The 21,559-nt window shown below is 19.7% G+C and overlaps 13 protein-coding genes across 13 annotated transcripts; 9 read left to right on the top strand and 4 right to left on the bottom strand.

The window, feature by feature from the left end:
• Nucleotides 1-466: 466 nt before the first annotated feature.
• DDB_G0268748 (hypothetical protein) lies at nucleotides 467-1,888 on the bottom strand (the record flags this gene model as incomplete). Its single annotated transcript, XM_641834.1, has 2 exons — nucleotides 467-1,122; nucleotides 1,234-1,888. 2 exons carry the CDS (start codon nucleotides 1,886-1,888, stop codon nucleotides 467-469), a joined length of 1,311 nt encoding a protein of 436 aa, XP_646926.1.
• A 3,454-nt stretch (nucleotides 1,889-5,342) lies between these two features.
• DDB_G0268750 (hypothetical protein) lies at nucleotides 5,343-5,618 on the top strand (the record flags this gene model as incomplete). Its single annotated transcript, XM_641835.1, has 2 exons — nucleotides 5,343-5,355; nucleotides 5,452-5,618. 2 exons carry the CDS (start codon nucleotides 5,343-5,345, stop codon nucleotides 5,616-5,618), a joined length of 180 nt encoding a protein of 59 aa, XP_646927.1.
• Nucleotides 5,619-5,798: 180 nt separating this feature from the next.
• Nucleotides 5,799-6,068, bottom strand: DDB_G0268752 (hypothetical protein; the record flags this gene model as incomplete). Its single annotated transcript, XM_641836.1, has 2 exons — nucleotides 5,799-5,965; nucleotides 6,056-6,068. 2 exons carry the CDS (start codon nucleotides 6,066-6,068, stop codon nucleotides 5,799-5,801), a joined length of 180 nt encoding a protein of 59 aa, XP_646928.1.
• A 1,454-nt stretch (nucleotides 6,069-7,522) lies between these two features.
• On the top strand, nucleotides 7,523-9,268 carry DDB_G0268966 (hypothetical protein; the record flags this gene model as incomplete). Its single annotated transcript, XM_641837.1, has 6 exons — nucleotides 7,523-7,735; nucleotides 7,840-8,088; nucleotides 8,188-8,523; nucleotides 8,614-8,914; nucleotides 9,004-9,078; nucleotides 9,198-9,268. 6 exons carry the CDS (start codon nucleotides 7,523-7,525, stop codon nucleotides 9,266-9,268), a joined length of 1,245 nt encoding a protein of 414 aa, XP_646929.1.
• A 997-nt stretch (nucleotides 9,269-10,265) lies between these two features.
• Nucleotides 10,266-12,319, top strand: DDB_G0268754 (glycoside hydrolase family 47 protein; the record flags this gene model as incomplete). Its single annotated transcript, XM_641838.1, has 2 exons — nucleotides 10,266-11,102; nucleotides 11,189-12,319. The coding sequence occupies 2 exons, from the start codon at nucleotides 10,266-10,268 to the stop codon at nucleotides 12,317-12,319; spliced, it is 1,968 nt and encodes a 655-aa protein (XP_646930.1).
• A 318-nt stretch (nucleotides 12,320-12,637) lies between these two features.
• DDB_G0268968 (hypothetical protein) lies at nucleotides 12,638-13,206 on the top strand (the record flags this gene model as incomplete). Its single annotated transcript, XM_641839.1, has 3 exons — nucleotides 12,638-12,683; nucleotides 12,790-13,022; nucleotides 13,153-13,206. 3 exons carry the CDS (start codon nucleotides 12,638-12,640, stop codon nucleotides 13,204-13,206), a joined length of 333 nt encoding a protein of 110 aa, XP_646931.1.
• A 465-nt stretch (nucleotides 13,207-13,671) lies between these two features.
• Nucleotides 13,672-14,043, top strand: DDB_G0268756 (hypothetical protein; the record flags this gene model as incomplete). Its single annotated transcript, XM_641840.1, has 1 exon — nucleotides 13,672-14,043. One exon carries the CDS (start codon nucleotides 13,672-13,674, stop codon nucleotides 14,041-14,043), a length of 372 nt encoding a protein of 123 aa, XP_646932.1.
• Nucleotides 14,044-14,338: 295 nt separating this feature from the next.
• Nucleotides 14,339-15,845, top strand: DDB_G0268758 (hypothetical protein; the record flags this gene model as incomplete). The annotated part of the gene is made up of 4 exons (XM_641841.1): nucleotides 14,339-14,419; nucleotides 14,540-14,781; nucleotides 14,889-15,081; nucleotides 15,180-15,845. 4 exons carry the CDS (start codon nucleotides 14,339-14,341, stop codon nucleotides 15,843-15,845), a joined length of 1,182 nt encoding a protein of 393 aa, XP_646933.1.
• Nucleotides 15,846-16,163: 318 nt separating this feature from the next.
• DDB_G0268970 (hypothetical protein) lies at nucleotides 16,164-17,116 on the top strand (the record flags this gene model as incomplete). Its single annotated transcript, XM_641842.1, has 2 exons — nucleotides 16,164-16,301; nucleotides 16,406-17,116. 2 exons carry the CDS (start codon nucleotides 16,164-16,166, stop codon nucleotides 17,114-17,116), a joined length of 849 nt encoding a protein of 282 aa, XP_646934.1.
• Nucleotides 17,117-17,572: 456 nt separating this feature from the next.
• DDB_G0268972 (hypothetical protein) lies at nucleotides 17,573-17,749 on the top strand (the record flags this gene model as incomplete). Its single annotated transcript, XM_641843.1, has 1 exon — nucleotides 17,573-17,749. The coding sequence occupies one exon, from the start codon at nucleotides 17,573-17,575 to the stop codon at nucleotides 17,747-17,749; it is 177 nt and encodes a 58-aa protein (XP_646935.1).
• Nucleotide 17,750: 1 nt separating this feature from the next.
• Nucleotides 17,751-18,119, bottom strand: DDB_G0268974 (hypothetical protein; the record flags this gene model as incomplete). Its single annotated transcript, XM_641844.1, has 1 exon — nucleotides 17,751-18,119. One exon carries the CDS (start codon nucleotides 18,117-18,119, stop codon nucleotides 17,751-17,753), a length of 369 nt encoding a protein of 122 aa, XP_646936.1.
• Nucleotides 18,120-19,397: 1,278 nt separating this feature from the next.
• Nucleotides 19,398-20,310, top strand: rabQ (Rab GTPase; the record flags this gene model as incomplete). The annotated part of the gene is made up of 4 exons (XM_641845.1): nucleotides 19,398-19,440; nucleotides 19,518-19,740; nucleotides 19,832-20,123; nucleotides 20,254-20,310. 4 exons carry the CDS (start codon nucleotides 19,398-19,400, stop codon nucleotides 20,308-20,310), a joined length of 615 nt encoding a protein of 204 aa, XP_646937.1.
• A 367-nt stretch (nucleotides 20,311-20,677) lies between these two features.
• Nucleotides 20,678-21,523, bottom strand: DDB_G0268762 (hypothetical protein; the record flags this gene model as incomplete). The annotated part of the gene is made up of 1 exon (XM_641846.1): nucleotides 20,678-21,523. The coding sequence occupies one exon, from the start codon at nucleotides 21,521-21,523 to the stop codon at nucleotides 20,678-20,680; it is 846 nt and encodes a 281-aa protein (XP_646938.1).
• Nucleotides 21,524-21,559: the final 36 nt, after the last annotated feature.

Consider the following 21,559-nt stretch of genomic DNA (forward strand, 5'->3'; position numbering starts at 1 on the left):
TATTTTTTTAATTTCAATTTTATTTTTTAAAATAAAAAAAAAATAAAAACAATTTTCTGTTTATTATTAAACGTAATATTCCGTAAATGGAATTTTTTATATTTTTTTATTTTTAAAATAAATTTCCATTCTAACTAAATAATGGTATTAGATTTTTCATTAATGATAAACATATATCCATTAAAAATAAAAAATCAAGCAAACAAAAAAAAAAAAAAATAAAAAAATAAAAAAAAATAATAATAATAATATCCAGATAACCATCAAGTAAAGTTTAAATCAATGTCGATAATTTTTTATTTTTATTTTTTTAATTTCTTTTTTTAATTTCTATTTTAATTTCTTTTTTTTTTTTTCTTTTTTTTTTTTTTTTTTTTTTAAATCTTAATAATAATAAATAAATAAACTAAATTTTCGAACAAGATTTATAGTTTAAATAATAAATTTTTTTTTTTTTTTTTTTTTTTTAAGCTTTTATAAAATAAGTTTTTTCTCTATAATTTGCAAATTCAATAACAATTTCATTTAAAACATCTAATAAAAATGGACAATAAATTGAATCAATACTTTTTTTCCAAATATTATTATTATCTAATTTTACTATATTTTTAACTTTTTCTTTTGTATTTTCTAATACAGTGAAATTAATGCAATTGACAATTGATTTTATACCTTTTGCAATACCCTTTTGTAAATAAGATACTGAAGAACCTGATAATTTAATACCTTGACATTTTAAAAGATGATCTCTCATTAATTTAATTTGAACAGATTCAGTACTTGGATTTTGAAAAATTGAAAATAATAATAGCTTTAAACGATTCAAATGATCCCTATAGCCAATTGTGAATGGAGAAGTATTTAAAAAACTAATATTTGAATTTATCAATGAAAAATACCATCCATTCTTATCTGGACTATCATAACATAAAATATTTGAAAAGAATGTTGAACTATTCCAATTCAATGGTGGTGATGGTAATTTACAAAAATTATTACAAAATATATCGAATGCTATAATTTTACCTAATTGTTTAAATTTTTTACCACCTTTACTACCTGAAAAATATTCTTTATGATTTAATTCATTAAATCTTTTACCATTATTTCTATATTCTAAAACTATTTTTTGTAAATAAAAAATAGAAAAATTAATTAATTAAATTATTATTATTTTTTTTTGAAAATTTTGTATAAAAAAAAAAAAAAAAAAAAAAAAAAAAAAATACAAACTTAAAAAAAAAGATTTTTCCAATTCAGATTTTATAAAATCATTTAATGATTGATCATCTTTTGAATGAATTAATAAATTATAGGACATTTCAGTGTATTCTAAATTTGAAAAATCTAATAATCTCATCTCTGGAATTGGATACTTTAAAATACCTTCTAAAACATATGCGTATACATCATGTGCAATGGTCGATGATGATTTTAATAATATTTGACTTTCATTATAATTATTAATAATACTTGGATTCTCGTCGTTGGTATTGTTATTATTATTTATACAATTATTATTACAAATATTATTATTATTATTATTTACACAATTACAATTTAAATTATTTATATTATTTATATTATTATTATTATTAAATGTTATTAATAAAAATATATTTGAATTTCCAAAATCTATTTTTTCAACTGAAGAAATTGATTTCCAATCAATATTTTGAATATTTGAAAATGTGGGAATATTATAATCTATATTTGTCGATGATGATGGTGATGATGATGCACTACTTCCATTAAAATTTCCACTTGATCTTTTATTAGTGGTTCCACTACTATTTGAACTACTACCACCAATATTTGATGAGGAACTACCTGAATCAATATTTTTATCAAATGAAATTTTATTTCTTAATTCTCTTAATGTTTTCATTTTTTATTATTTTTAATGATTTTTTATTCTATTGAGGTTATAATTTATTTATTTTTATATATTTATTTTATTAAAATTTGGTTCGTACCAAAAAATAATTTTTATTAACTAAAGGTATTTTTTTAAAAAATTCTAAATAATGACTAACTTTTTTTTATATAAAAAAAAATTATTTTTACCAAAAAAAAAAAAAAAAAAAGAAAATAATAACTTATAAATTTTATTTTTAAATTAATTTTTAAAATATTAGCTATTAATTATTAATTATTAATTATTATTATTATTATTTCTATTGCTATTATTTAATTTAATTGATAGGAAAAAAAAAATACTAATGGCAACGAATTTTATTAAAAAAAAAAAAAAAAAAAAAAAAAAAAAAAAAAAAATTAGGAATTGAATTTAGTTAGAAATAAATTTAACTAAAAAAACACATGTATAATATTATTTAGTCGTCCAAATTATAACAATGGTAAATTAATTATTATTATTATTATTGTTATTATTTTAAAAAATTATTAATATTAAATATGTATTAAAAAAAAAAAAAAAAAAAAAAAAAAAAAAAAAAAAAAAAAAAAAAAAAAAAAATTATAATGTTTAAAAAAAAAAAAAAAAAATAGATTTAAATAAATATTGGAGGTAAATAGATTTTTTTATTGTTAAAAATAAATAAAAATGAATATATAACAACACGAGTAATAATAACAAAAAAAAAAAATAAAAAAAAAAAAAAAAAAAAAATAATTAAAAAAAAAAAAAAAAAAAAAAAAAATTAAAAAAAAATAAATAAAATTTAAAATAAACATAAATAACTATCATTATAATGTAAATAGTGTTGTTTTATTCATACTTTTATCTCACTTACTAACTCTTTAAAAAAAAAAAAAAATTATTATTATTTACACACAAAAAAAAAAACACAACACACCCACATTACTCCCAAAAAAACAAACATACTCACTATTAAGAATATACGATATAATTGTTATATGTTATCTCTATTAATTTATTTTTATATATTAAATACAAATAAACATATTCTCAACATTAATTCAAAACAAAGAATTGTATAATATGATATTTCTTAAAAATTAAAAAAAATAAAAAAAATAATTGTGATATTCCTCTTCACTAAAATTGTTTACTATATTGATGTAAAAAGTGTGAGTGTGGGTGTGGTAGTGGTGGGGTAGTGGTGGGGTATTATAAATTAAAAAGGAAAAATTGAATTATTATGATATTTTCCCAAATACTCTGCTTAAATCTATATAGTAATTTCAAATATATATTTAGAAATGTTATTTGATTTTTTTAATATTACAAAATACATACTCACACCACCACATATTATCACATATTACCACATATTACCACACACACCCAAACGCTCACACCATGAATTTAATGTTAAAATATTATTAATAATAATAATAAAATAATAATAATATTAATGACAATTTAAACAAAAAAGTTTAACAAATATAAATCTATAACTTTTATTGATTGTGGGTTATTGTTGCTATTTTTAATATCTTTTTTTTTTCTAAAAATAGAAAAAAAAAATTTTAAAATTAAGATACAACAAGGAAAACCACTTAAAATATCGAATTTCGAAAATAATTGTATATAGATAAATTGAAAATTTATTACTTATTACTATAAAACATATTAAAAAGTATTTTTTTTTTTTTTTTTTTCAAAAATTCATTTAAACCTGTAATACAAAAAATATTTTAATTCTTAAAAATGTGCCAACATTTAAGAAATTATCAAAAAAATTGAAACTTTAATGTTATCAATTTTTAAAATATTAAAATAAAAAAAAAAAAAAAAATTTTTTACTTAAATATGTTTAGAAAAAAAAAAAAAAAAAATTTTAATAAAAAATGATTCAGATCAGATTTTAAAAACGTTATCATTTTTTTAATTAAAAAAAAAAAAAAAAAAATAATAATACTTATCAATTTTTTCTATTTAAAAGTTTTGTAATTGGAATACTGAAATGATGTTTTACAAAAATCGAAAATGGTAATATCTTTATTTTTTTTTTTGGTTTTAAATCTTTTATCAAAAGAATAAAAAAACAAATTCCAATCTACTATAAAAATACATACAACCCCACTACTATTTTTATATTTATTTTTTTTAAACCAAAAAAAAAAAAAAAAAATAAAGAAAAAAAATAAATTAAAAAAAGAAAAAAAAATATGATGTAATAAAAAAAAAAAAAAATTGTTTTTACTCTTTTTGATCATTAAAATTAAAAACTAGATAAAAAAAAAGTAAAAATTAAAAAAAATAAATTAACTTCATTGAACAACCTATATAATAATTTTACCATTTCAAGTTCATACTTTTACTTGTGGTAAACAAATAATAAAATATTGTTAAATAAATCACAATTTTATGTAATTTTTACTTTTTTTTTTTTTTTATTTTTTAATTGACAATTTATTCAAATAATTCTTTTTTTTTTTTTTATTTTAATTTTCAACCTAAATATTCTTTTTAAAATCTATTTTATTTGTGCACCAATAGTAATATTCAAAAATACTTTGTTTTTTTTTTTTTTTTTTTTTTACTAAAATAGTATTTGTTTTAAATACAAAAAAAAAAAAAAAAAATTTGGTTTTATTTAGTGAGTAAATGAATTTTTAAACGAGAAATGTGTTTTAACACATAATATTCGTATACGAATATGTGGTATTGTGAGTGTGTGAATTAAAAAGTTTTTTTTTTTTTTTTTTTAGTTTTATTCAATTATTTAAATTATTATTTTTCATATTATTTTTATTATTTTTAATTATATATATATATAATTGTTTTTTTTAAATAAATAACCGATAAAATGGGGTGGGGTGTGACCAAATTTTAAATATTATAGGAAATCTAAATTTATTTAAATGGTTGTTTTTTAAACATTAATGAAAATAATCAATACATGCGCTCATTCCACAACACTTTCCTTTTTATAAAAATAAGGGTTTGTTTAATTTTTGTGCTAAAAAAAAAAAAAAAAAAAAAAAAAAAAAAAAAAAAAAAAAAAGTGTGGGAATGTATGAGTAGTAATTATTGTGGGTAACCCAATAATACTTTCTTTCATTCAAATTGTAAAATATGTTTGAAAAGAAAGAAAAAAAGTAAATAGAAATAACCATCAAATTGCATATCACACCTACCAAATTATTTTTAAAAATTGGTGGTAAACTACATTTTTGGAAAAAGCTTAATTATTGCTTATTCTCTCATTTGGAAAAAAAAAAATTACAAAATTATTGAAATTCACATAATATATTTACTATTTTTTATGAGTTTATAATATTGAATAAAGTTGATTTGAAATTCCTTATAAATTAAAAAATTATTTTAAATTTTTTATTTTCAATAATTATTAAAAAAAAAAAAAAAAAAAAAAAAAAAAAAAAAACCCATATTATTTCATTCCATTATAATGACAATTTCAGGTAAGTTTATTTTAAATTTTATTTAAAATTATAATAATAATAATAATTAAAAAACTAATTTTGATTAAAAAAAAAAAAAAAAAAAATTAATTATAGGTTTATTAAAGAATTTAAGTTTTAAAAATATTTCGAATAATAAAATTCTTTTAAACAATGAATATATCTCAAATAATAGTAATAAATATGGTAAACAAGAATTAACAGAAAGATTTTTTGGTGGTGGTGGTTTTTCATATAGCCCTAAAGGATTAACCCCACATTAAATATTAAATTAAATTTATTTAATTATCTATTTATTTATTTATTTATTTATTTTAAGATTAAAAAAATCTGTTGTAATTTTATTTAAATAAAGAAAAAAAAAAAATTTTAAAAAAATATTTATAGTTTTTTTTTTTTTTTTTGTTTTATTTTTTTTTTTTTTTTTTTTTTTTTTTTTTTTTTTAATGTGGAACTATACCCTTAACATCATAATAACAAGATTGTTGAAACTCATAAATATTATTGATTGAACATTTTTGTACATGTACTTGATCATTTTTTTGAACAGTTAAATTTAAAATATTTACAAAGTTATTTAATTTATTTAATTTTAAAATATTAAAACTATCTATTATTTAAAAATAGTTAAAAAAATAAATTTTTAGTTGTTAATAACCAATTTAATCTTTAATTTATGATTAAAATAAAAATAACTTACTAAATATAGTCATTTTTTTTTTTAAGATAAATCTAATTAATTATTTTTTTCTTTTTTGACTAAAGAAGTGATTGGAATTTTAATTATTTTATTTTTGTTTTAAAAGTTTTTATTTTTTTTATAAAATTAAAAAAGTAATTGTATTTTTTTTTTTTTTTTTATTTATTATTTTTTTTTTCTGTTTTTTTTTTTTTTTTTGTTTAGTATAGTATTTTTTCTTGATTTGGAATCTATTGGGTAGTTTCATTAAAATGATTTCAAAATTTTTATTTTTTTTTTTTTTCTGTTCTGGTTTTCTATTTATTTGTTTTTTTTTTTTTTTTGTTTTTTTTTTTTTTTTTTTTTTTTCGATTTTTCAATTTAAGTCTCTTCATTATCATTTTATAGTGTTTAACCTAAATTTTATTGTTTGTGCATGTCACAATTCAAGTTGTCAGCATATTAATTAAAACATCACTATTAAACTCAGTGGTTGTGGTATTAATTTAGACAGTTAATATAAAAAACATAACTATAAAAAAGTTAGGTTGTTTTTTTTTATTATTAAATAAAATTAAGCTAAAAATAAAATTTTTTAAAATAATAATAATAAAAACTGTCGTTTAAAATAACCCACACACTCGCACACACCACAATTTTCGATTTTTTAACAATAACTTTTTTTGTACAGTTTCATATAAAATATATTTTAAATTTATGACACAATAATAAAACAATTATTATTATTTGTTTTTTTTTTTTTTTTTTTTTTTTTTTTTTTGGAAATTTATTTAATCATTTAAAAAAAAAAAAATACTAAGAAAAAAAAAAAAGGAAAAAAAAAAAAAAACAAATAATTAATTTTGGTTAAAAAAATTTGATGGTTTTTTAAAAAAAAAAAAAAGTAAATTGAAATTAAAGATATTTTAAATCCTGAAAAAAAAAAAAAAAAAAAAAATAAGATATTTTTTCATTTTTTTCATTTTTTAAACCTGGTTTCGATATTTTTCAAATAAAAGTGAAAATATCTAATTTTTTTGTGCATTTTCAGTTTTATTTATTTTGATGATGTCAACTAAAATTCAATTCCACTTATAGTACGTCATAATTATTTTCTTTTTTTTTTTTTTTTTTCATTTTAAGTATCACAATTCCATTTATTTTCTATTTTTATTTTTACGAAAAGACAATTGTTTTTCCCATTTTTATAAAACATTTTTTTTTGAATTTTTTATTCAAAAAAATCTTTTTTTTTTTTATTTTGATTTTTATGATTAAAAAAAAAAAAAAAATTAAAAAAATATTTAACCCCTTTTTTTTTTTTTTTTTTCAATTCAATTCAATTCAATTCAAAAAAAAAAAAAACTTAAAAAAAAAAACAGTAATAATAATATTAGTATCACTAATAATATATATATATATAATTAATATATATATAATTTTAAAATATTATTATTAAAAGAAAAAAAAAAAAATAATAAAAATAAAATGAAATCGACATATTCTTTATTTTTAATATTATCAACAATACTTTTGTATTTTACAATCTCTACTAAATCAATTGATGTAGATATTTCAACATTCCTTGAAAATGATTTTGATGATGCATCATCCGATTTAACACGTAACATTACAGAATTAATTCAAGCAAGAGGTTACCCAGTTGAAGATCATACTGCAATTACTGCCGATGGTTATATTGTAAGTTTATTATTATTATTATTATTTTTTTTTTTTTATTTTTTTTTTTTTTATTATTATTAACATTTTTTAAAAAAAAAAAAAAAAAAAATATATATATATAGCTTTCAATTCAACGTATTCCAGCAGGTAGATATGCATCAAATCCAAATCCAAATGGAAAGAATGGTAAACCAGCAGTTATATTACAACATGGTGTTGAAGATATTGGTACATCATGGGTAAATCAATTAAATGTTTATCAAAGTTTAGGTTTCATTTTAGCTGATGCTGGTTTTGATGTTTGGATCAATAATGTTAGAGGTACTAGATATAGTAATTCAAGTATTGATTTAGACCCATCTGAAAGACCTGTAAATATTAAAATTAATATTATTTTATATGTATTTATGTATGTATGTATGTGTGTATGCATGTACTAATTATTAATTTATTTTATTTAACTTAATTAGTTTTGGCAATTTTCATATGATCAAATGGCAGAATTTGATTTACCATGTGTAATTGACTATGTTTTAGAAGTTACAGGTAATAGTAAAGTTGGATATGTTGGACATAGTCAAGGTACAACAATGGGATTCATCGGATTCGTTAATCAAACTGTTGCTGAAAAGATTAACCTTTTCGTTGCATTAGCACCAGTTGTTAGAGTCACTCATTGTCAAAGTCAACTTTTAAATATTTTAGCAGAATTCAATATCGATATTTTATTCGAAGTTTTAGGTGATAAAGCATTTTTAGCTGATACTCCTTTCCTTCAAAAATATTTACCAATAATTTGTAAAAATGTAAATATTTTAATTAATAATATTTTTAAAAATATAAAATACTAATAATTTTATTTTTTTTTATAATAATAATAATAATAATAATAATAGGAACCATCAGTTTGTGAAAATTCATTAGCATTAATTATGGGATGGGATACAGCAAATATTAATGAAACTCGTTTACCAGTTTATATGGCAAATGAACCAGGTGGTACAAGTGTTCAAAATGTTGTTCATTGGGCACAAGCTACTAAATATGGTTATCAAAAGTTTGATTATGGTTTAATTGGTAATCTTCAACACTATGGCCAATCAACCCCACCAAAATATGATATAACTCAATTCAATACACCTGTTATTGCATTCTCTGGTGGTCAAGATTTTTTAGCTGATCCTGATGATGTAGCATGTAAATATTATTAATATTATTATTATTTTTTTTTAAAAAATTAAAATAGAAAATATTAATATTAATATTACTTTCTTTTTATTTTTTAGGGTTAATTCCACAATTAAAATCTTTAGTTTATTATAAAAATTTACCAACTTATTCTCATCTTGATTTTGTTTGGGGTATGTATTTTTTTTTTTTAAAAAAAAACCTATAATATATTTTAAATATTTATATAATTAATTTTTTGACTAACAAAAAAAAAATAATAAAAATAATAAAAATAATAATAATAATTTAGGTGAAACTGCATATATCGATGTATATGCTGATGTTGTTACTTATTTAACAAAATACTCTACTGTAAATTAAATAAAACCAATTTATTTTAAATTAAATTAAATAAAATCAATTTATTGTAATTTTTCTTTTTTTTTTTTTTTATTTTTATATTTATTTTTAAAATACAATGGTTCTTGTAATATTTTTTATTTGAATAGGAATTTATTTTTTTTTTTATTTTTATTTAAGAAAAAAGAAATAAAAAATGGTCAAAAAAATTAGATATAGGGATACAACTTATTTTTTTTATCTATTTTTTTATTTATTTTTTTAAATAATTTATAAAACAATGTCTATTGTGGTGATTGTTATTTAAATGAAGAAATTGTAAAATATAAAGTTTAATCAGCAATGGGGTTAAAAAAACACCATTTTTGATGCAGTGGCAGTCTGAAAAAAAAAAAAAAAAAAAAAAAAAAAAAATAATACAATTAAAAAACATACAAAAAATTTAAAATATATTAAATGGGATTAAAAAAAAAAAAAAAAAAACTCAAACTGTGTTCACCTATTAATTATGCATATATTTTTTTTTTTTTCCCCCATTCAATTATATTTTATGTGTGGTTATATTGGGTGGTAGTGTGTTATTTGATTATTATTTTTATAAATTTTATATTTTTTTTAATTTGAAAAAAAAAAAAAATTAATAAAATAATAAAAAAATAAAATAAACATCCACCAACTTTTTTTATTTTTATTCAATTATTTATTTAATAATTTTTTTTTTTTTTTTTTTCATTTCTATCTATATTTTGGAATCATATAAAAATAATTTATAATATTATTATTTATAATAATTATTAATATTAATGTTATTTTAATTTCTATCTATATATTGACATCATATAAAATAAATTCCATTTCATTTCAATTTTTTTTATATATATCATTTAATACTCCATATATTTTATTTTTACTTTTGTTTTATTTTTATTTTTATTATTTTTTTTTTTTCATTCTTTCTTTTTTTTTTTTAAATAAGAAATATAATAATAAAAATAGTAATAATAATAATAATAATAAAATGGCATTAAAAAATAAATTTATTGTTGCAATGTTTGCATCAATTTTTATTATTTCTTCATTAACCTTTTTATTATTTGATGGTGGTATAAATAAAAACTTTAATCAATCATTACCACCAAAGTGGAAAATAAATATTGGAAAAGATGGAAATGTGGAATATTTAAATGATAAAAAAAATGTTAATGAAAATAATGAAAATAATAATAATCATCATAACTATAATAATGCTAATAATCACAATGCTAATAGTGATCATAATAATGCAAATAATAATAATAATCATAATAATCATAATAATAATCATAATAATCATAATAATAATCATAATAATCATAATAATAATCATAATAATCATAATAATAATAATCATAATAATAATAATAATAATAAGAATGGTAATAATAATAATAATAATAATAATAATAATAATAAAAATCAACAACGTATTCAAAACACAGAAAATCATAATCAACAAAGTTTTAAAAAGAAAGAAAGTAGTAATATTAAAGATAATCGTCATAAATTACCAAGATTTAAAGATGAAAGTCATAATCCATTCAATAGAATTGATAAAGTTTATAAAGAAAATGAAAAACAAAATATTGAAAGATCAAGTAAAGTTAGAGAAGCAATGAAATTTAGTTGGGATAAATATAAAGAAAATGCATGGGGTCATGATGAGTTACATCCAGTTTCAAATACATGGAATGATTGGTTTGGCATGGGTTTAACAATTGTTGATTCATTAGATACCTTATATTTAATGGGTTTAAAAAATGAATATAATGAAGGTAGAGAATGGCTTGAAAAGGAATTAAAACAAAAGAAACCAACTGTAATTGAAATATAATTTAATATAATATATATAATTTATTAATAATTTATTAATAATTTATTTTATTTATTTATTTTAAAAAAAAGGGTTTAATGATATCAGTTTTTGAAACTATTATTAGATTTTTAGGTCAATATTGTACAATGTATGATTTAACAGGTGATGAAATTTATAGAGAGAAAGGAAGAGAATTGGGTGATTTACTATTACATGCATTTCCAGAGGGTAAACCATTTCCACATACTTCAATTAATTTGGCCGATCATAGATCTACAACACAATCTTGGATGGGAGAATGTGTAGTTCTTTCAGAGGTTGGTACTATCTTTTTAGAGTTTAATCATTTGTCAAAGATAACTGGTGATCCAAAGTATAAGGAATACTCTGATGGTGTAGTTGACGCATTGGCCGCTATGAAACCAACCATTAAAGGTTTGCTACCAATTTATGTCTCTATGGATGCCCAAAGATTCTGCAATAGTCGTGTCTCGGTTGGTGCAATGGGTGACTCCTACTATGAGTATCTCTTGAAAATGTGGATCTATCACGACGGTCGTGAAGAGAGATACAGTACCCTATTCCAAGAATCTGCAGATGCAATCATTGAACATCTTTACAAAGTGTCGCCAAAGGGTGATGGGTATATCACAATTATGGACTACGACGTGCCAACCAACACACAAGAGCATCTAACTTGCTTTGCCGGCGGTATGTATGCATTGGCTGCTGTCTCAAATATTACTGGTGGTGATGTTGAAAAGGATAAACTCTATATGAAAGTTGGTGAAGAGGTAACTAAAACTTGTACAAAGCTTTACTTAACCTCGGCCACCGGTCTAGGCCCAGAGACCGCTTACTTCAACCAAAATGGTGAAATTGAATTCTCTGGCCATTCAGCTGCCCCCCACTACATCCTTCGTCCTGAAACTGTTGAAAGTTTATTTATTCTCTATCGTCTAACTGGTGATACCATCTATCAAGACTGGGCTTGGCAAATCTTTGAATCTATAAACTCTGTCTGTAGAACTAACAATGGCTTTGCTGGTGTTAAAGATGTCTCCAATATTCATACACAATTCGATGATAATCAACAAAGTTTCTTTATGGCTGAAACCTTAAAATATCTTTACCTAATCTTCCAACCTTCTTCAGTGATTCCTCTTAATAAATATGTTTTTAATACTGAAGCCCATCCTGTAAAAATTCAATATCAATAATATTAATAATATTAAAAATATTAATAATAACAATAATAACAAAAATAAAATAAAATTAAAATAAAATATCTGGAACCCGTTTTCACATTTTTGTGTGAGTTGCCAAAAAAAAAAAAAAAAAAAATTAAATTAAAAAAAAATAAAAATAAATTAAAAAAAAAAAAATATAAAATAATAAAATTTTTTTTTTTTTTTTTTTTTTTTTTTTTTATTTTATTTAAATTTCTCTTTGTATATATATAAATTATCACGTACCACAAGTTTTTTTTCTCTTTTTTTTTTTTTTTTGTAAATAAAATATAAATAATAAAATAATAAATGGATCCATATGGAAACTATTATAATTATCCACCACCAGGAACATGTACGTAAATTATTTATAATAAAATTAAAAATAATAAATTATAAAATTTACTAATACTTTTTTTTTTAAAAAAAAATGATAATTATTAATAATAATAATAATAAAGATGTTGTACCACCACCACCAACAACATTCATAGCACCACCACCACCAACAGTTTATACAACTATGCAACCACCAGCATATGGAATTTACCCACCACAACCACAATATATACAACCAATTCAACCAGTTTACGGATATGGTGGCGCTCCTCCACCAAATCCAAATGCTTATTCTTATCCTGTACAAGCCCCAATCCCTGGTGCAAATGGATATAGTAATAGAAGTATAAGTGGTGTAAGTATTCCCTTTTTTTTTTTTTATTATCTATAAAAAAAAAATAAAAAAAAGAGCCTACTATTAATAATTAACAAATACTAATATTTTTTTTATTTTTTTTTTATTTATTTCTTTCAATCATCTTTAGCATAAATTCCAAAGTGGTTTTAGAGTTAAACGTGAACATTATCACCAATTTTAATATACTTTTATAAGAATAGTATAAATTTGAAACAAATATGTATAAAAAAAAAAAAAAAAAAAAAATTTTGTATTTAATAAAACATACACCAAAAACATTAATCTATTTATAATTAAAAAAAAAAAAAAAAAAAAAATCGTTTTTAATTTATTTCTATCGTTTTCTCCATACAAATAATGTATTTAAAATATTAATTCTATACATATACAATACCATCTTATTAGTAAATATCTAAACAAAAAAAAAAAAAAATTCAAATAAAATATTAATTAATAGTATTTATTAAAAGTGATTTAGTAAATAAAATAAAATATTTAAAAAATAAATAATAAATAATAAAAAAAAAAGGGTATAAAAAAAAAAAAAAAAAAAAACTATTAATTAATAATTTAACAAAAAAAAAAAAAAAAAAAAAAGAAGAAAAACTATTAATTAATAATTTAACAAAAAAAAAAAAAGAAGAAAATGAAATTTATTCAATTATTTTTAGCAGTTTTATTTTGTTTAGTAATTGTTTCAGCAAATCATATTAAAGATGCAACAATTGAATTAAAACAAATTGGTTCATGGATGGAGAATAATCATGCTGTAACTCAATATTCAGCCACAATTATTAATCATAAAAATCAAGTTTTAAAATCAATTAACATTGCAACTGATTCAACATTTTGTTTAAATGATTCAACATCATTTTGGAATATTGAAAGACTTTCAAATGGAGATCTAGTTTTACCTGTTGGTCAACCAACCATTGCTGCTCAAAGTTCCTATACATTTTACTTTATCTTAAAAGGTTCAACTCAACCATTCCTTCATGTTATGTCTGTTGTTTATTAAAAAATAATAATAATTTTTAAATAAAATTTTTAACAAGGAATTCCCTTATTAAAATTTCAAAAAAATATAATTATATTATCATAAATTTTAAACACCACGGTTAGATAGTGATTTAATTTTCTGAAGTGCAAATTGGTTTATTTTATTAATAATTTTTATTTTTTTATTTTTTTTTTTTTTTTTTTTTTTTTTTTATTTTTATTTTTTTTTTCGAACATTAGGATTCGAATTTTTTTTTTTTTTTTTTTTTTTCATATTTTCAGTTTGTATTGAGATTAAGGTTTTATAATATAAAATGTCAAAAACTCCAGCTAAACTTGTAGATTGTAGTTCAACCCTCAGCAGAGTTGGTAACCACCTCCAAATGGGTGTTGTTGTAAGTTATCAAAATAAATAAATAATAGTAATAATAATAATAATAATAATAATAATAATAATAATAATAATAAATATTAAATTTTTATTTTTATTTTTATTTTTTTTTTAAAAATGATAGGGTATGCCAAATGTTGGTAAAAGTTCATTGTTCAATTTATTATGTAAAATGTCAATTCCAGCTGAAAATTTCCCATTTTGTACTATTGATCCAAATTTATCACGTTGCGCTGTTCCAGATGAACGTTATACTTGGTTATGTGAACATTGGAAACCAAAGAGTGAAGTCCCATCTTATTTACAAATCACTGATATTGCTGGTTTAGTTAAAGGTGCTTCAACTGGTGCTGGTCTTGGTAATGCGTATGTATAAAATTAAAAAAAAAAATTAAAAAAATATCACAATAATAATACTAATACTAATAATACTAATAATACTATAAATATATATATACCACCACAATTATTAGTTTCCTTTCTCACATTCAACAAGTCGATGGTATTTACCATATGATTCGTGCCTTTGAAAATGATGAAATCATTCATGTTGAAGATTCAGTCGACCCAGTCAGAGATTTAGATATCATTTCAAAAGAATTAATTGCCAAAGATATTGAATTCACAACTAAAGCTTTAAAAACTTTACAAACCTCTTTAAAAAATGTAAGTTGTTTATTATTATTATTATTTAAATACAAAGGTGGTGATTGTAGTGTATTAATATTTTTTTTATTTTTTTATTTTTTTTTTTTATATTTTAGAAAACAATTGATAAAGCTAAACAAGTTGAACTTGGTACTTATAATAAAGTTTTAGAATTATTAGAATCAGGTAAACATGTAAGATATGGTACTTATTCAAATGCTGAAACTGAACATGTTCGTGATTTACATTTATTGACATCAAAACCAGCAATTTATTTAATCAATCTTTCTGAAGAAGATTTCATTAGAAAGAAGAATAAATGGTTAGCAAAGATTAAAGCATGGGTTGATGAAAATGGTGGTGGTACAATGATTCCAGTTTCAGTAAGTTTTGAAAAAGCTTTATTGGATTTATCTTCAGATGATGAAAGAAAAGCATATGAAAAAGAAAAAGGTGCAGTTAGTATTATGCCAAAAATCATTAAAACTGGTTACAGCACATTAAATCTCATCAATTTCTTTACATGTGGTAAAGATGAAGTTAGAAGTTGGTGTTTACAAAAAGGTAACAAAGCTCCACAAGCTGCTGGTGTCATTCACACTGATTTCGAAAAAGGTTTCATTATGGCTGAAACTATGGCTTATTCTGACTTTTTCGAATTAAAATCTGAAGCTGAATGTAAATCAAGAGGAAAATATAGAATGGAAGGTAAAAACTATGAAGTTGTTGATGGTGATATTATTTTCTTCAAATTCAACGTATCAAATAATAAGAAAAAATAAATAAATAAATTAAAATAAATAAAAAAATAAAAAAAAAAAAAGAATCATTTTCCAACTTTTTTTTCAAAATAAAATTAATATATATTTAATTATTTAATTTTATTTTTATTACAATTTTTAAAACAATCTCAAAATATAACCTTAATATTGAACGCGTTTGTTGTCGAGTTTGATGGTTTCTTTTTTTTTTTTTTGATTTTTTTTTTTTTGATTTTTTTTTTTTTTTTTTTTTAGAGTTTTGTTTAATGGTTCGCTTTTTTTTTTTTTATTTTTATTATTTTTAATCACTTTTGATCAAAACTCAAAAAAAAAAAAAAAATGACAACAAAAATAGTTGAAGAAGGATATTGGTTTTCAAAAATCCCTTCAAAAAGATGGGCTGAAAAATTCTTTTTATTCTACAGTCCAGTTTGGATCACCGTATTTTCATTAATCGTTGCAACTGGTGCTTATAAAGTAATATTAATAAAAAAAAAAAAAAAAAAAAAAAATAAAATCACTTTATTTGGGAAAACTAATTTTATTTATTTATTTATTTATTTATTTACTTGGAAAAAAAGAGTTTTTATGATGTTGAATTTTTTATTTTAGGTCTTGTTGTTTCATTGCCATGTGTGATTTATCCATTATTATTCCCATGTGCAGCAGATAAAGGTAAACCAATTTTAGAGAGATATTGGGTTAAAGCAAATATTTGGATTGCATTATTTGGATTTGTTGGAAATTATTTTTGGACACATTACTTTTTCGTTTTATTACAAGCAACTTATAGATTTCCAGTTGAATTCAAATTGAATGAGGTACCAGTAATGCTTTATTTTGTAACTCATGCATATTTCATTAGTTATCATGCTGCAACTACACCAATTTTACGTCGTTATTGGACTGCATTTGGTGGTCGTGATAATCGTACCTTTTTAAAGACTGTTGGTTCAATTTTGATCGTTTGTGCTATGGCTTATTTCACTGCTTTCATGGAAGCATGGACTATTAGTTCTGTACCATACTATCATATTGAAGATCGTACTAAAATGTATACAATCGGTTCAACTTTTTACATGTTATACTTTGTAATCTCTTTCCCAATGTTTGCCCGTATTGATGAGACTGGTCCAAAACATAATGAAAAATGGAATATTTCACGTGCTGCTTTAGAAGGTTTAGGTAGTGCTATGATCGTTTTCATTTTATGTGATTTTTGGAGACTTGCAATTGGTTCATTAAATGGTGAACAAGTTGGTCAAGTTTTTATTGGTAAAAGTGGTGTTTAAATGAAAAAAAAAAAAAAAAAAAAAAAAAAAAAAAAAAAAAAAAAAAAAAAAAATTTTATACTTTTATTCACTTGATGGATTAAAAAAAAAAAATAATAATAATAATTTAAATCATTTAAAGAATAATAAAATAATAAAATAAAATTTCTTTTTTTTTCCTAATTCTATCTAAAAAAAATAATGTTTCTCTTCCCATCTTTATATTTTTCTGCTTCAACACACCCAACAAACCAACATGGTTAAAAAAAAATTAGTAAAAATTAATTATTAATTTATTAATTTATTTTAAAAAAAACATCTAACCTCTTAATGATTTAGTAAACTTTTAAATTGTTTTATTTTGTTTTCCTTTTTCTTCTTTAGAATCTTCACTAAATTCATTAAAGAATATGGTTAAAAAAAATATATATATATATTTATATACTTTGATTAAATTTATTTATTATACTTTATATAATGACAGAAAATTATGATTTAAATTCTCAATCTTTATATAATAATTCAAATATTAATATTTTATATAATGAAAAATCAGTTGTTAATACTACTGATTTTATTCATCAATCTCATAAGCAAATACCCATAATATATCATTTTTTAGTCAACACATTTATATTAATTTATAATAAATAAATTATTCTTCTTTATTTAAATATTCATCTATTAAATGTTTAATAGCCTTTGTTAAATTATTCATATAATATTTTAACTTTTTTGTTTTATTATTTGGAAATAATATTGTTTTCATAGTTTGAAATGCTATAATTTCTGGATTTAAACCAGGTTGTAAAAGTGATTTGCCAATTACTAAATCATACTCATTAATTAGTTTGTTAATAGTTGAATATGATAAATTATTGTTGGTGACCCAGGTTTCTGAAATATATTTTTCGGTATCTATTTTAAAATTGGTCAAAATGTAAAGTTGATGGCATTTTAAATCAATTATAAACACAGACATTTCTTGATAAATTTTACCTAAATATATAATATGCTTTAACATCTTATTTAAATGACGAGTGATAAAGATTTGGATTGATAAAAATTATATCAGGATTTTGAGTTTTTGTCTTTGGAATAAATATTTTTAAAATTTTTCATAAATTGATTTAGGTGAATTTAAATCAACAATTGTTGAATTTTAATAAAAGGAATAACACATTGATATAAATAATACGCATAAATCAGTATCTGCGTTGGTGAATAAATATTTTTTAATGCAATCCATTAATGATAAATTTATTTCAGTAGGTTGTTGTTGAAAACTTAAAATTTCTTCAGTTAACATATTAACTTTTTTTTTAGAGAATTAATTTCTTCATTTTCATTTTTTTCTCTTATGAGCTAAGTCTTCCATATTGGAAATCACAAAAAAAAAAAAACTTATTATTTAATTAAAAAAAAAAATTAAAAAAAAAACTAATAAAAAATCAAAAAATCAAAAAAAAATTTCCTGGAAAAATAACATCGACAATTAACCGATTTTTATTTTGTGGATACCAGTGAATTGATTTATTTTATTTTTTTTTTTTTTTTTAAAAGATATTTATATGTCCACTGAGCATAATAAAAAATTTAAAATTGAAAGTTCCTCAAAATTAGAAGGCTATAAAAAAAAAAAATGAATGATAAATAATTAAACTAAAAATAAAATTAAAACTATTAAAAAAAAAAAAAAAAAAAAAAAAAAAAAAGGAATAGAACAGTTAAATTAGTTTTTTTATTTATTTATTTTTTTTTTTTTTTATATCATTTTGTGTATTTTTCAGTTCTCTATTTTTATATACTAAATTCATATTAAAAAATAATAAAAAAATAAAATCATTGTCAAAAAATTCAAGTGAAAATAAAAAAAATAAAAAAAAATATTTTAAAATATCAAATTTATTTTTTTTAAAATGAAAAAAAAAATCAATTGGGAGTCAAAAAAAAAAAAAATCTTTTTTTTTATTTTATTTTTTTTTATTTTTTTTTTCATCATTTTGTGCCAAAAAAAAAAAAAAACAATAAACACACACTAAAAACAATAAACACACACCAAAATCTTTTTTTTTTTTTTCATTTTAAAAACAAATCTAATTTCGTGGTAAAATACACATATATATAGAGAAAAAAAACAAAAAAAAATATATAAATAAAAAAATTTAAAAAAAGAAAAAAATTAAAAAATTAATTTTTCGAAAAAAAAAAGGTGAAAGAAAAAGTGTAAATAAATAAAAAAAATAAAAAAATTTATTTATATTTATATTTATATATATATATATAACAGTAATAGTATAAAATGGAAGAATATCATTTAAAGTGTATTGTAACAGGACCACCATGTAATTATCAATTTTTTTTTTTTTTTTTTTTTTTTTTTTTAAATTTTTTAAAAACTAATTTAAATTATAAAAAATAGTTGTTGGAAAATCATCATTATTATTACAATTTTGTGAAAAAGAATTTTCATTTGAAATGGATACAACTATTGGTGTTGAATTTCAAACTAGAAGTATTTTAATTGATTCCAGTAAAATTAAATTGGAAATCTGGGATACAGCAGGTCAAGAATCATTTAGATCAATTACAACAAATTATTATAGAGGTGCACATATTGCATTATTATGTTATGATATTACAAAGTATGAATTTTATTAAAGAAAAAAAAAAAAAAAAAAAAAATATATGGAAAATTTTACTAATTCGGATTATTATTTATTTTTTTTATTTCAGACGTCAATCATTTCAATATTTAAGTGGATGGATGGATGAAGTTAGACAAATGTCAAGTCCAAATATAGTAATAGCATTAATTGGTAATAAATGTGATTGTAAAGATAAAAGAGTGATTACAACAGAGGAAGGAGCAAAAAATGCAAAGGAAAACGATATCCTATTTTTTGAAACCTCTGCAAAAGATTATGAAAGTGTAGAATCAGTTTTTGATGGTGTATCTAAAAAAGTTTTATCTTTAATTAAACAAGGTACTTTAACTGTAGTAAATAAAAAACCACAAAGTATTCAAGTAAGTAAATTATATATTTTTTTATATTTTCCATTAAAAAAAAAAAAAAAAAAAAAAAAAAAAAAAAATACATACTAATATTTAATTTTATTTTTTATTATTATTTATTATATTATATTAATTAAAATAGCTTGGTGCTCCAACTCAAGAAACCCCAAAGAAACCAAAGAGTGAATGTTGTAAATAATAAATAAATAAAAAAAAAAAATTAAAAAAATAATTTTAAAAAAAAAAAAAAAACAAAACAAATAATATTATTACACTAGAAAAAAGAAATTAATAAATTTTATTATAAATTAGGCAATTTCTTATTTTTTAATGCAATTTCTATTTGCAATATTTTAAGAAGTTTTTTCCTTAAAAATTGATTAATTCAATTAAAAAATAAGAAATCACCTAATTTTATTAACTTATAATAAAATAAATCAATTTTTTCCCGTGTATTATTTTAACTATTTTTTTTTTTTTTTATTTATTTTTTTATTTTTTTATTTTTTTTTTATTTTTATTTTTTTTATTTTTATTTATTTATTTATTTATTATTAATAATTTATTTAATTCTTTCTGTATAATTTCCAATCTTTTTTAGAAAGTTTCTTTAATTTTTGAGTATTATTAATAACTTGAACGACTTCAGATTTTTTAAGATTTTCTTCTTTAATTCTTTTATTTTCTCTGATTGCATTATGCATAAGTGTTTTATCGAGTTTAGTTTTCTCTTTGATTTCTCTTTCTTTATCTTTCATTCTCTTTAAGTCAATTCTTTGTTTTTGTTTATTTTCAAATGATTGTTTAAAACCTTTAGATTTAATAGCAGAGTTTAATTTTGATGATGGTGTTTTCCAAACTCTACCTGATACTGGTTTACCTCTACTTGGATCAATTTCTTTGATTGTTCTTTTCATTTTATTTACAGTTGGTGTGTTGGTAGTAGTGGTAGTAGTAGTATCATTATTTTGTTCTTCTTTTGCTTTTGGTACATCTTCTTCTTTTGATGGTTTTGGAGTTGGTGCTGGTAAATCTTTTGTAATAATAACTTCATCGTCAACAATATTTTCAATTGGTTGCTTTTCTGTGATTACGATATCTTCTTTTTCTTCTGCTTGTTGTTCATTTTCAGTAGTTTTTGGTTGATCAATTGGTGCTGATGGTTGTGGTGTTTCAGTTGATTTTTTAGTTGCAGCTGGTTTCTTTGCTGAAACTTTTTTACTAACTTTTTTAACTGGTTTTTCAATTGGTTGTTCTACTTGAATTACATCAGTGTCCATTTCAATATTATCATCTTGGTTGGTTTCAGTATCTGGTTTAACTGATTTTCTTGGTTTTCTTATTTTTGTTGACTTTAAAAGAGTCATAAATTGAGTATCTTCAATATTTGAGGTTCTTCTTGTTCCTGTCATTCTTGTTATTATTATATTGATTAATCAAAATTACTT

This window comes from Dictyostelium discoideum (assembly GCF_000004695.1).
Source record: "Dictyostelium discoideum AX4 chromosome 1 chromosome, whole genome shotgun sequence".
In the NCBI taxonomy this organism is placed as follows: domain Eukaryota; phylum Evosea; class Eumycetozoa; order Dictyosteliales; family Dictyosteliaceae; genus Dictyostelium; species Dictyostelium discoideum.